Source organism: Capsicum annuum, chromosome 7, assembly GCF_002878395.1.
Source record: "Capsicum annuum cultivar UCD-10X-F1 chromosome 7, UCD10Xv1.1, whole genome shotgun sequence".
NCBI lineage: Eukaryota > Viridiplantae > Streptophyta > Magnoliopsida > Solanales > Solanaceae > Capsicum > Capsicum annuum.
The window spans coordinates 9,843-21,772 of NC_061117.1; the positions used below are offsets into that span (position 1 = coordinate 9,843).

Genomic DNA, 11,930 nt, shown 5'->3' on the forward strand with positions numbered 1-11,930 from the left:
AGTAACTAAGAAAAAGGATCTAAGAAGAGGCAGAAAAATGGCATACCAATAAAGGGCTGCAACCAATAATGTATAGGCAATCTGAGTTGCCAAGTAAATTCTATATAAATAAGAGGATGCAGCCTCTCATTCACCCAAATGGCATAATTTAATTCGTCCAAGTGGCATAAATTAAAATATCCCTTTTAATTATTTTAACTTTAATTTTTTTTAAAATTGAAACAGTTAATTTTGAAAGAATAACTAAACGGATGTATTTTTTTTTAAATTTTATCAACTTCCATAAACTACATTTTGAAACAATAACCCTTTTAGTTATTTTAGTTTTAATTTTTTTTTAAATTGAAACAGTTAATTTTGAAAGAATAACTAAACGGATGTATTTTTTTTTAACTTTATCAACTTCCATAAACTACATTTTGAAACAATAACTAAACGGATAAATTTTTTTTGAACTTTTATCAACTTCCATAAACTATCCACAAAAAACTGTTAAATTCAAATACAGTTTTATATTGAAACAATTCCACAATGCCAAGCTCATCATTTTGCCCCTTATTACGGCAAAAAACAAACACATACTAAATTTTCACTAATAGGAAAACAAATAGCAATAATCACAGAAGCAATATACGCAATATTATGCAACATTAATAATAATTTTTACAAAACAACAGGGGTATAAACGAAACCCAAAACAGAACAAGTCCTTCATCTTTAATTTTTGAAATTTTTTGCATATTGGATAATGTATGAAGCCATTGGACTAATTTGATTTCATACTTCGATTCATAACAATAAAACTTATGAAATAACAGTACAAAATGGGATAAAAACCTGTGTGATGAATTAAACGAATATCAAAGCAAGAATGTTATCACCAGAAACTCGAACGGAAATCCGAAACTCGATTCAGAACTCTTTTTTTTTTTTCTTTTTTGCTTTTCTGTTTGTCTCTCTTTCTGATGTTTTTGGTTTTCACTCTCTATTTTTTATTTCTGTCTGTGTCTGAGTCTGTGTAGAATAGTAGTTCAATCTCTATTTTTTGGGGGTGAAGAGTCTTTAAGTATAAGGATTTGTGGGGGGATTGGGGGGAGTAGTTACTATCTGATAAGATAGAATTTAAATTTTGAATTTTTTTAAGAAGATAATTAATAATAACAAAATAATAGTAATAATAATAATAATAATAATAATAATAATAATAATAATAATAAATAAATAATAATAAAAATAATATAATAATAACTAATTAATTTTTATAGTTAAGAAAATACAATAAAAGATTACAAAATTGCCAAAAATAAATATAATTAAGATAGTATTAAAAGTACTTATTTATTTAAAATTTAAAATTTTTTTTTTAGTATTATTTTTAAAATTAAAATAAAAACTTAAAATAAAATATTTTAAAATTAACTTTATTTAGTTATTTATTTTTTAACTAAATATTTATTAAAAATAAAATAAGAATCAAAATAATATCGGATTAAATATAAATATTCAATATTGAAAAATAGGTTAACTCGTGGAGGGTCAAAAAATCATGTGATTACTGAAAACCATTTTACTTTTGTCATTGACTGAGTCTATCTGAGTGTCGGATGAAATAGTTAAGAGATTTTCACAGAAACTTTTTTGCATGTCTATTAGTAACCGGTAATTATATGTCCTAGGCTCTGTTAAATATTATTATTAACCTAATCTTTAACCAAATTCAAAGAGTTAGAGATTAATAGATTATACTATTGAAGTGCAAAATCATCTATACTAACATAACTGACCTGAACATGAAACAGACTAATAAATCGCCTGATCTTGTTTAGTTTATGCGTGTCTTTTTTGCCAATCTGCGTATCGCGTTATCGATAATACCATTGACCTCTTGCATCTTGCAGCTTTCAGGTCATAATCGCAAAGGCATACGTGAATATAGTAGATATGGCTCATGCAAGTGTGGCTTCTCTTTCAAAAACAATAGAATCTCTCTTGACATTCAATTCACCAATGCGATCTCTAACCTGTGATCACAAAGAAGAATTTTGCGCGCTTCATGGAAGTATTTCTCAAGAACTTTGAGAAAAATAATGTTGCTGGGGAAATGACGGATTTTGAAGTAGAGGTTAAAGAAGTTGCAAATGCTGTTGAATACAAAATTCAACTGAAACTAGCAGAAACAGTGCGGGGAAAAAATAAAAGTCAGAAAAAAAAGGCACGCCGAAGGTTTCGTCGAAGTCTGTAACAAGTAGAAGAGGACATTGATCGTATCTGGAAAGAGCCGAAAAGATCCAAGATAAAGGCAAACAAGTATCAAAGGAATCATTGTTTCATGATTTTTCAAGTTCAACAGACGATATTCTGAATGTTAACAATAATATGGTTGGATGTGATGATCAAATGAAACGGTTGTTAGAAGATCTGACTACATGCTACTCTGGTGAATCCAAAGTCATCCCGATTGTCGAGATGGGAGGCATAGGTAAAACAGCCTTAGCGAACGAAGTTTACAATCATGAATCAGTTCTACGCCGTTTTGATGTTCGTGCCTGGGCTACTGTATCTCAACAGCACAACATAAAAGAAATTTTGCTGAGCCTTCTGCAATCGACGATCAAAATGGATGACACGGTTAAGACGAGAGGTGAAGCAGAGCTAGCAGACATGCTGCAGAAATGTTTAAAGAGAAAGAGGTACTTAATTGTCTTGCATCTGTTCTCATTTTGATGTTTGTGCCTGGGCTACTATTTTGCAACAACACAATGTAAAGTAAATCTTGTTGAGCCTTCTGCGTTCTACAAAGGTTGACAAAGTTTTCACGGGCAGTGAGGCAGAGCTGGAAGACATGCTACCAAAGAGTTTAACAGGTAAGAGATATTTAATTTTATTGGATGACATGTGGGAAACTGAAGCATGGGATGCCGTGAGACAATGTTTTCCACGTGAATTGAAGGGGAGTACAATACTGTTGATGACCCGTAACACTGAAGTGGCTTACGAAGCTGGTACAAAGAATCTTTCTTTGCAGATGGGCTTCATGGATCAAGATGAGAGTTGGATTCTTTTCAAAAGTGCAGAATTATCAAGTGAATCATTACCATATGAGTTCGAGACTGTTGGAAAGAAAATCGCAGAGAAATGCCACGGGGTACCACTAACTATTGTCGTGGTTGCTGAACTTCTCAAATCTAAAGGGGAAATAGAAGATTGGAAAAGTGTTGCGAAAGATGTGAAGTCACTTGTCACAAATGATCCTGATGAACTATGTTCACGTGTGCTTGGGTTGCGTTACAATCACTTGACTAGCAATCTAAAAGCATGTCTTTTGCATTTCGGGATATTTCGAGAAGACAGTGAGATACCAACAAAGGGTTTCATGAGATCATAGATGGCTGAGGGGTTCCTGAAGTTGGAATATGATTTGGAAGGAGAGGCTGAGAAGTGTTTGCAAGAGCTTGTCGATAGATGTCTAGTCCTCGTCTGCAAGAAAAGTCTAGATGGAACAAAAAATAGATCATGTAAGGTTCATGACCTAATATATGACCAGTGAGTGAGAGAAATTCAAGGGGAGAACATTTTTATCATGAATGACATTGTGCTTGATTACTCAGACTCAAAACGTCGATCTCTCAGTATGCAAAAAATGCAGCCCTTTAAACGTGTGAATCGTGATAAAATTGATTATTGTCCCTATGGTCTTTATAGGGCTCTTCTTACCCCTGTACATTGTCAGTTGAGAGATCATGACAACAACGATCTTTTGAAACGAACCCATTCTATTTTCTGTTTTCATCTTGAGGGTTCAATTTTTTCTCCTGTTCTCAAATCAAAGCTTATTCATTTCAAATTACTCAAAGTCTTGGAGTTGAGACAAGAGAGATTGATAATTTCTTTTATATTTGAGGGTAGTTCAAAATGTACCCTTAAGCTTGCTAAATGTGAGCACATTTGGTCTAATTGTTACTACCTCCGTCTATCAATAGTTGTCCACTATTAACTTGGCACATAAGTTAAGAAATAGTAAATGATACCATTTGAATCTAATAAATCTAATGATTTGGAAGACACATTGGATAATGAATCGTATTTAATGCTAAGGGTAAAATGGGTAAGTCATCCATTGGTTTCAAAATGGAAAAGTATTATTGACATTTATTTTTGATATAGTGGAGTAAATTTTACAGTATTTTGAAAAAGAAAATTTAATATGAACTCACATTTCAAGGTGTTTTCTTTGCATTTTTATTTTCTAGTTTATTGCATAATTCGGTGTAGCTTGTTTCACTGCATAACATTGATTTCTTTATAACAAGTCCTCTAACATATATATCACTAATGTAAAAATGTATACTTAAACAATTCCTCTTGATATTTCTATACTTTAATTGACATGATTTGATTCTAAATGAGAGATTTTATATTTCTAATTTGTATTGCTTTGTTATAGTAAGACGCAAGAGTCAGAAGGCTTGAGCTTGTCCTAAGTATCATGGATTCTTCGAGAAGCTTTTGGAAAAAAGAAGACAAGGAGAAGACGAGCAACAAGAGCATCCAATCGGTTTCTATTCTATAACAGGAGTTTGATTCGATAAATTTATGTTGTAATGTCTTCTAGCTTGTTAATTCTTATTGTGGTGTACTTTTTCTCCTTCATGGAGGAATTTATATTGTTGGAACAGTTTAATTGGTTTAATATTTGTTGTGTATGTTTGCATCCCATATATCCCTGTATGATTCTCTCGAGATGCTTTATTAGAGACCATCCATAATTTAGAATTAGTGGATTCAGAATGTTTATCACACTTTCATATGATTTTCATATGTCTGTATCTGTTCACGTGAAGTTAAGAGCTGATATGAAGTATAAGACTGGTGGCTTCCTCATAAACACTTCTTCCTCAATACGTACTTGTAGGAAGGCATTATTTACATCAATCTGATGGATAGGCCAGTTGTATTGTGTCGCAATAGTAAGCACCAACCGAACAGTTACTGGTTTGACTACCGGGCTAAAAGTCGAATCGTAGAACGCTGGGTAAATCCCTTTGCAACAAGCCGAGCTTTGTACTTGTCAATGGAACCATCAGATTTATGTTTTATACGAAACAACCACTTGCAGTCAACCACATTCATCGAAGGAGCAGCTGGAACCAAATCCTATGTATGATTCCTAACAAGGGCATCAAATTCAGCTTTCATGGCTTCTCTCCAGTGAGGGTGAGGACATGCTTGTTTATATGTACGAGGAACAAATGGCAAGGAAAGTTGGACGCTAACACTAAACTGATTGGGTTTGAGGTTATTTGTTTTGGAGCGTGTGACCATGGGATGAGTTGAAGTGGTCACCACAGGTGAAGGAGTGGACGGAATCAAAGAAAGTGTGCTCTGAGAAGGGTTGCCATTGGGTGATTGAGAAGGCGGGCTAGGGGACTGGACAGTGGAAAGAAGTGGCATCAATGAGGTGTTTGGTTGTGGACGATTTTTGAGTTGATAGGTGATTAATGGTTTGGATGATGGTGGTGGTTGAGTATTATCAGGTGGGGGTGGAATTACAGGTGGCAACAAAGGAGAATATAAATTTTGAGGATTACCTAGGCAGAGCATCTCGGAGTGGATGACAAGAGTCTGAACTTGACGGTTTATGATTCAAAAGTTGAACATCAGAACAAATTTTCCAGGCAATATTATCGCTCTGTTTGAGTTTTAAATCGGAAAATATATTCTGAAAAGGATAGGTAACTTCCAAAAACAGAACATCCCTTGGTAAGTATAATTTATTCTTGACGGGATCAAAACATAGGTGGCAATAATGTTTATTAGAAAATCCTAAATACACACAAGGATTAGATCTTGGCTCTAATTTATTTTTGCCATATGGTTTGAGCCATGGGTAGCATAAACAACCAAAAACTTTAAGGGATTCATACTTTGGAGACTCTTGAAATAGAATTTCATAGGGACATTTATTTTGTAAATTTGGAGTTGTTAGACGATTTATAAGGTAAACTGCTTGGTGACAGACAAAACTCCAAAAAATCGGGGGCAATAAGGCTTGGTGCAGCAAGGTTTTGGCCGTCTCAATAACATGCCTGTGACGGCGTTCAACTAGTGCGACTCTTTGGGGTGTGTAGGGAGGGGTCACTAAGTGTTCAATACCATGACTTTTGAGATATGATGATAAACCTTGAAATTCACCACCACCGCCTATATAGAGAGACAAAATTTTAGTTTGAAACCGTCGCTCAAGTAAGGGATGTAAAGCTTGAAAGACATCAAGAACTTCCTTTTTTGATTTTATAGTGAAAAACAACATGTATTTCGAGTAATGGTCAACAAATAAGACATAATATCACTTGTTATCGATTGAAAAAACAGGAGAGGGTCCCCATAAATAGCTATAAATAATTTGCAATGGTCGTTTACTTTGCAATGAACTTTTAGAAAAAGGTAACCTGTGCATTTTATTAGAATAATACGAATTACAAACTGAATTGGTTCTAGAATGTGAAACTGGAAGAGAGAACTGATGCAAAATCCTATTTAAAATACGATGACTAGGATGACCTAAACTCCAATGCCATAGGTGTAGAGGAATGACAACATTGCATTGTGGTGAATGATGCTCACTGCCCGACGGCCATTCATACAACCCATCTCTATTCTGCCCGCGAAATAGAGGCGCCCCCGTACTCAGATCCTTCAAAAGATAAGAAAAAGGAAAAAATTCAATGGATGTGTGATTATCACAACAAAATTTAGAAACAAAAATAAGGTTATTTTTTGTATCATGAGAGCATAAGGTATTGAGAAGCTTAAATTGCTTATTTGATGCACTTATGTAGGTGTTACCAGTATGAGATATTGGAATGCTGCTACCAGCTCCCATTGCTATTTCCTCTGGACCATGGTATTTTTGCACATCAGTGAAGTTTTGAACATCTGCGGCCATATGATGAGTGGCGTCAGTATCAACAATCCAAGAAGCCTCTTGAGTTGAAAGTCGAGCAGCATAGTTTGCTCGGGCAGACTTCCGCAGAATGAACAGGACGGTCACACAACTGGCACTTCAGAGTGTTGTCATATCGTTGTTGTTGGTTATTTTTTCCACTATGCCATGGCTGGTTGGTGTTGGGGAAATTTGCACTGGGACGCCTGTTGGAGTTGTTGTTTCCTTGGCGAGGATGCATGTTTGAGTTGTTTCCTTGGCGAAGATACGTGTTTGTTTTCTGTGCAATAGCAGCAGTAATTGGTGATGATAATGGCTTCTTTGATTCTTCATGTTTTATAAAAAGTTGATGATCAAGCAACTTTTCATAAAGTTCGGGATAAGAGATAGTAGAGTCTCTTGCACGGATCGCAGCAGATATTTCACGAAATTCTGGGCCAAGTCCAGCGAGGATTTTTACAATCAGTTCCTCATCAGGAGCTCCAGAAGTAGCGAGTTCATCACAGAGAGATCGAACTTGGTGTAGATAATCAGCGACGAGAAGGGCTTCTTTCGAGAGACGAGCAAGACGATCACACAAACTAAAGATTCTTGTTTGCGAGTTGTTGGCATAGGCAGTGTGCAAAGAATCTCAAGCAGCCTTGGTGGTGGATTCAGCGGCAACTGTAGCAGCAAGTGTAGGATTAACTGACGCCAAGATGGCATTTTGAATAAGCTGATCTTGGCAATACCATGAAACAAATTCAGGATTTTCGACTTCCTGATTATTTTGAGCGATTGTTCGAGTAGGGGCAGGGCAAGAACCGTCGAGATGGCGATAAATGTTGTGACCACACATAAGCATGGACACTTGTGCTTTCCATAGGGAAAAATTGTGGCTTCTAGTTAGTTTGATTGGTAACTGGGTGACAGAATTGAACTGGACAATTGTGGTGTTGGCATCTGAATTTGTTATAGTTATGTTTGTGGCCATTTTGATGGGAAGAGTGGGAGGGATCAAAAGAATTATACTCGTGAGAGTTAATTGGCTCTGGATACCATATGAAGTATAAGACTGTTAATAGAATGAAAGGAACGATACTTCTCATTGATTGTAGACTTAGTATATATAAATACAATACAACAAAGAGATAAACTAAGAAAAGGATAATACTTATCTATATACAAGAGTCCTAAAGAGAAGGAACTACGAAATTTGAAATTTAAAAAATAGGAGTTGATTTTATCCTTTATTAGTTGAAAGATGTAAGTTTGGTTGAACACGCTCTAAATCTGCATCCGACTAATGTGACTCGTCGAACTTCTACTGATCCTTTATGTTTCTTTCAAGGGGGGAGTGATTTTGATTTATGTAGCTAGATTTTTTTATCTTTCATTTTCAGGGAAGCCCCGTGCTCTAAAGCTTCCTCTGTGTTCGAGGATTCGAGGAAGGCTCAGACCAAAGGATCTATTGGATGTGGTCCTACCCTGCATTCTTGCAAGAGGCTGTTTCCACGTCTTGAGCTAGTGAACTCCGGGTCACACAACAACAACTTTACCTGTTATTTCTCTAAATTGTAATAATGTGGCTGGATTTGTATTGTAACATATTTTTGCATTAATAGAATTGTTAGTAATATTACTCATTTGGGCAATACTAATTTGCATGTACATAGATATCCATGGGATAGTAGAAAAGCTTAATTATTACACATAGTATATGACCCTCAATTATAGATCACAATGGTTAACATGATTGCACACTTACTTTAATTGGTAAAATTATTTCTTAGAATAACGGAAATGCAGTGACAGAGCCAGGATTATGCTTAGGGGTTCAAAATATGAGTACGTTATAAACACATAAACTAATCGAAGTATATATACATGAAAAATAATTAAAAGGGATGAGGTTAAATAGATGTGCTATAATATTATATTTTCCTTGATAGACACAAATCTCAAGGTCAATTTATTGGAGTTGTCATCCCATTTCTTTAAACTCGAACTCTTTTTTTCATATATACAACTTATTTTGTGCAACTTGATAGCAGACACAATTTCACTTTTCAATCTCCATTAAAGGTAATGCAATTTTCTTTTACGCTTCATCAATTTGTTGCTTGAAACTCATATTCATGTGTCTTTAGTATATTTTTATCCTTGAAAGTATTTATCGTAGTACCGGTTGGTATTTATCGATTCACTTCTTTTATGACCTATGTTGCTCGGATCCTGTAAAAATATGCAGTAACATTGGCACCCACTCAAGGGTGTGGCCCAGTGGTCTATGAAGTGAGTCGAGAACCATGAGGTCTAGTTTTAAATCCCATTGTAAGGAAAAAAAGGACAAGGCGATTTCTTCCTATATGTCAAAGCCTTTGGGGGAAAAGTTATCCGGTACCTGTGTTGGTGGGAGGTAGCAGGTACTTAGTGGAACTAGTCGAGGTGTGTGCAAGCTAACCTGGACACTAGGGCTGTCAAAGCGTATGAATAGGTACAAAAATCCAGCTTATGCGATCTATCAACTCATAGAACGCCGGGAGTTCTCCGAAACTTTGTCCACTTCTGTGCCTCTTTTTTTGGCCAGCTATCGTTCAACCAAGTCCTTGTCGTATTGGCCCTCACAACTAGCTAATAGAAACCTATAAACATCATACAGCTCCTCTTCCACTATCGGTGCAACGTTTTTTTGGACCGATGAAGTTGATTCTTCATATTTCTGAAGTGTCAAATCAAGTGTAGTGAATTAGGTGATACTGACACGAATATGAAGTAGACATAAAGTCTGTAACAGATACAATACTGAAGAGTGCAGACTGAAGTTGCCTGATTTCTTAATTTCTTACCTCACTGTTTTTGGAACTTTGTGAATCGTGTTATTTTAACACTATCGGGCTCCTGCAACTTGCAGCTTTCAAGTCGTTATTGCATTTTGGAAGCGGGAGAATAGAAGGCCTATGCGAGTATTGTATCTCTAATAAGAACAATGGAACTGCTGTTAACGTTTGATTCGCCAATGTTATCCGTTGCTTTTTATCATAGAGAGGAAATGTAAGTCATTTTCCATATTTACGCTTATCTTCACCGTTTGAGCTTCTCCATAGCTTACCCAAGTCATTTATGACTTGCTGGGACTAAGGATTCGGTTACCGAGCAGTTCATTTGGTTTTTAGAGTAAATTTTCTATTTAGAATTCTTCGTTGGTTCCAAATGGCCACCAATCAAAAACTTCAGCGAAACGATCTCGGATGAAAATTTCAACTGTGCCAGCATATCCGAAATATCCATTTTATTCTAGGTAGACCTTTGGTTCGGGTCCCAATGCACCCGAGCTCATTTCAACCTATTAGTCGGAAAGTCATAAAATCGAAACTATATATGTGGGCCCCACTTTTTGCCGAAATGACCTTTTATGTAAGTTTTGATGATTCCAATGGATTTGAATTGTGGTTTACACTCAAATTTCACTATTGGATCATATATTTTGGGTCCCGGAAGAGTTCCGAGGGTCAAAAACAAGTTTTTGACTTTGCTGTCACAGGGTACCGCGTCTGTTCGCCGAAGGGGTCTATAAATAGACCCAAGGTCACGAATTTGAGGATTTTTCTTTCACATTTGAGAGCCTAAAACCCTAAATGGGTATGATAACTTGAGATTTAGTCTTGTGGGTGTCTAGGGAGCTTGGTAAACATCTTTTATCATGATTATCATCCGGATTAAGGTAAGATTTCATCACTTTATTGATGAATTTCATTGTTCTTGACCCAAAATCTCAATTTAGCCTAGGGCTTGATTTAGCCCAAAATTTCATTTGTTTGCACCCATCAATTGAGGGTTATGCTTCCTTCGTGATAGATGAGCATTGGGTTGACCTCGAAAATGCGATTTCCGTATGTGGGACCCACTTGGGCTTTTTGGTGTCATTTTTGGACCCGAAGTACAATAGTATAATATAGGTATCGTTAGACTCGTATTGATGAGTAGATTATATTTTTGATAGTGTGATGGCATTTTGGGGATTGTGAAGTGAAGAGGAGCATGTGGTGCTTGAAGTGTGATTTTGCGGTTTAGCCTTGAGGTAGGCTTCTGTCTATTCTTCTTCATGGATGATGCATGATATATATTGTGTGTGAATGTAAATGTTAAGATTGATATTGGATAGAATGACTTAGTATTGAATATACATTTAAGTTTGGAGATCAGATAGGGTTTTGGACCCGTAGGTTGAATTACTTAATACCCTTGTAGAATCCTATTGCATTCTCCCTAGTTTGGATAAATTTGTAGTATGGATATGATATAATGCTATGCTCGGAATATGGTTTTAGCATTTGAAGCATGATTTGTATATTTAACCTTATTGGTCTAGTGTGATAGTGTTGGAACCATAAGTTTGGTAGAGTTGACTTGAGTACCCTTGTTTCTAGTCGAAGTTACTATCTTAGGCATTAATATGGCTTGCTTGACATCTAGAGGATGAACTAGATACCTTAGCCTAATTTGGAGCATAGTATGCCTAATTATGGAAATTATGGATTAGAAGTGGCATTATCCAGCCCACTTAGGCCAAGATTTGTGTTAGCCCTTGTGGACTTAGTTGCGGATAGTAGACCTAGTTGAGACTAATGAGCCTTATTTATGAGAATTACTTGGTGAATTGATAAATTGTGAAGATTTTTGTCGGATTATGATTAGTGACCCATAGAGATGCATTTTTCTCTTTATTATGATATTTGGCCCATAGAGATGCATTTTCCTCTTAATTATGATATTTTGCTCATACAGATGCATTTTCCTCTGAATTATGATATTTGGCCCATAGAGATGCATTTTTCTCTTAATTATGATATTTTGCCTATAGAGATGTATTTTCCTCTTAGTTACGATATTTGGCCCATAGAGATGATTTTCCTCTTTATTATGGTTATTGAGCTTATAGAAATGATTTTCCTCTTGGTCATGATGCAAAACCTATAGATATGAGATGTCTTATAGAGGCGATATG

At 35.7% G+C, this 11,930-nt stretch overlaps 1 protein-coding gene and 1 pseudogene across 1 annotated transcript; one reads left to right on the top strand and one right to left on the bottom strand.

Moving 5' to 3' along the window:
- LOC107877463 overlaps positions 1 to 86 on the bottom strand; it is a 4,752-nt pseudogene extending 4,666 nt beyond the window's left edge.
- A 1,967-nt stretch (positions 87 to 2,053) lies between these two features.
- Positions 2,054 to 3,385, top strand: LOC124885532 (disease resistance protein RPP13-like). The gene is made up of 3 exons (XM_047393430.1): positions 2,054 to 2,234; positions 2,351 to 2,690; positions 2,824 to 3,385. The coding sequence occupies exons 1-3, from the start codon at positions 2,054 to 2,056 to the stop codon at positions 3,383 to 3,385; spliced, it is 1,083 nt and encodes a 360-aa protein (XP_047249386.1).
- The last annotated feature ends 8,545 nt before the right edge of the window (positions 3,386 to 11,930 follow it).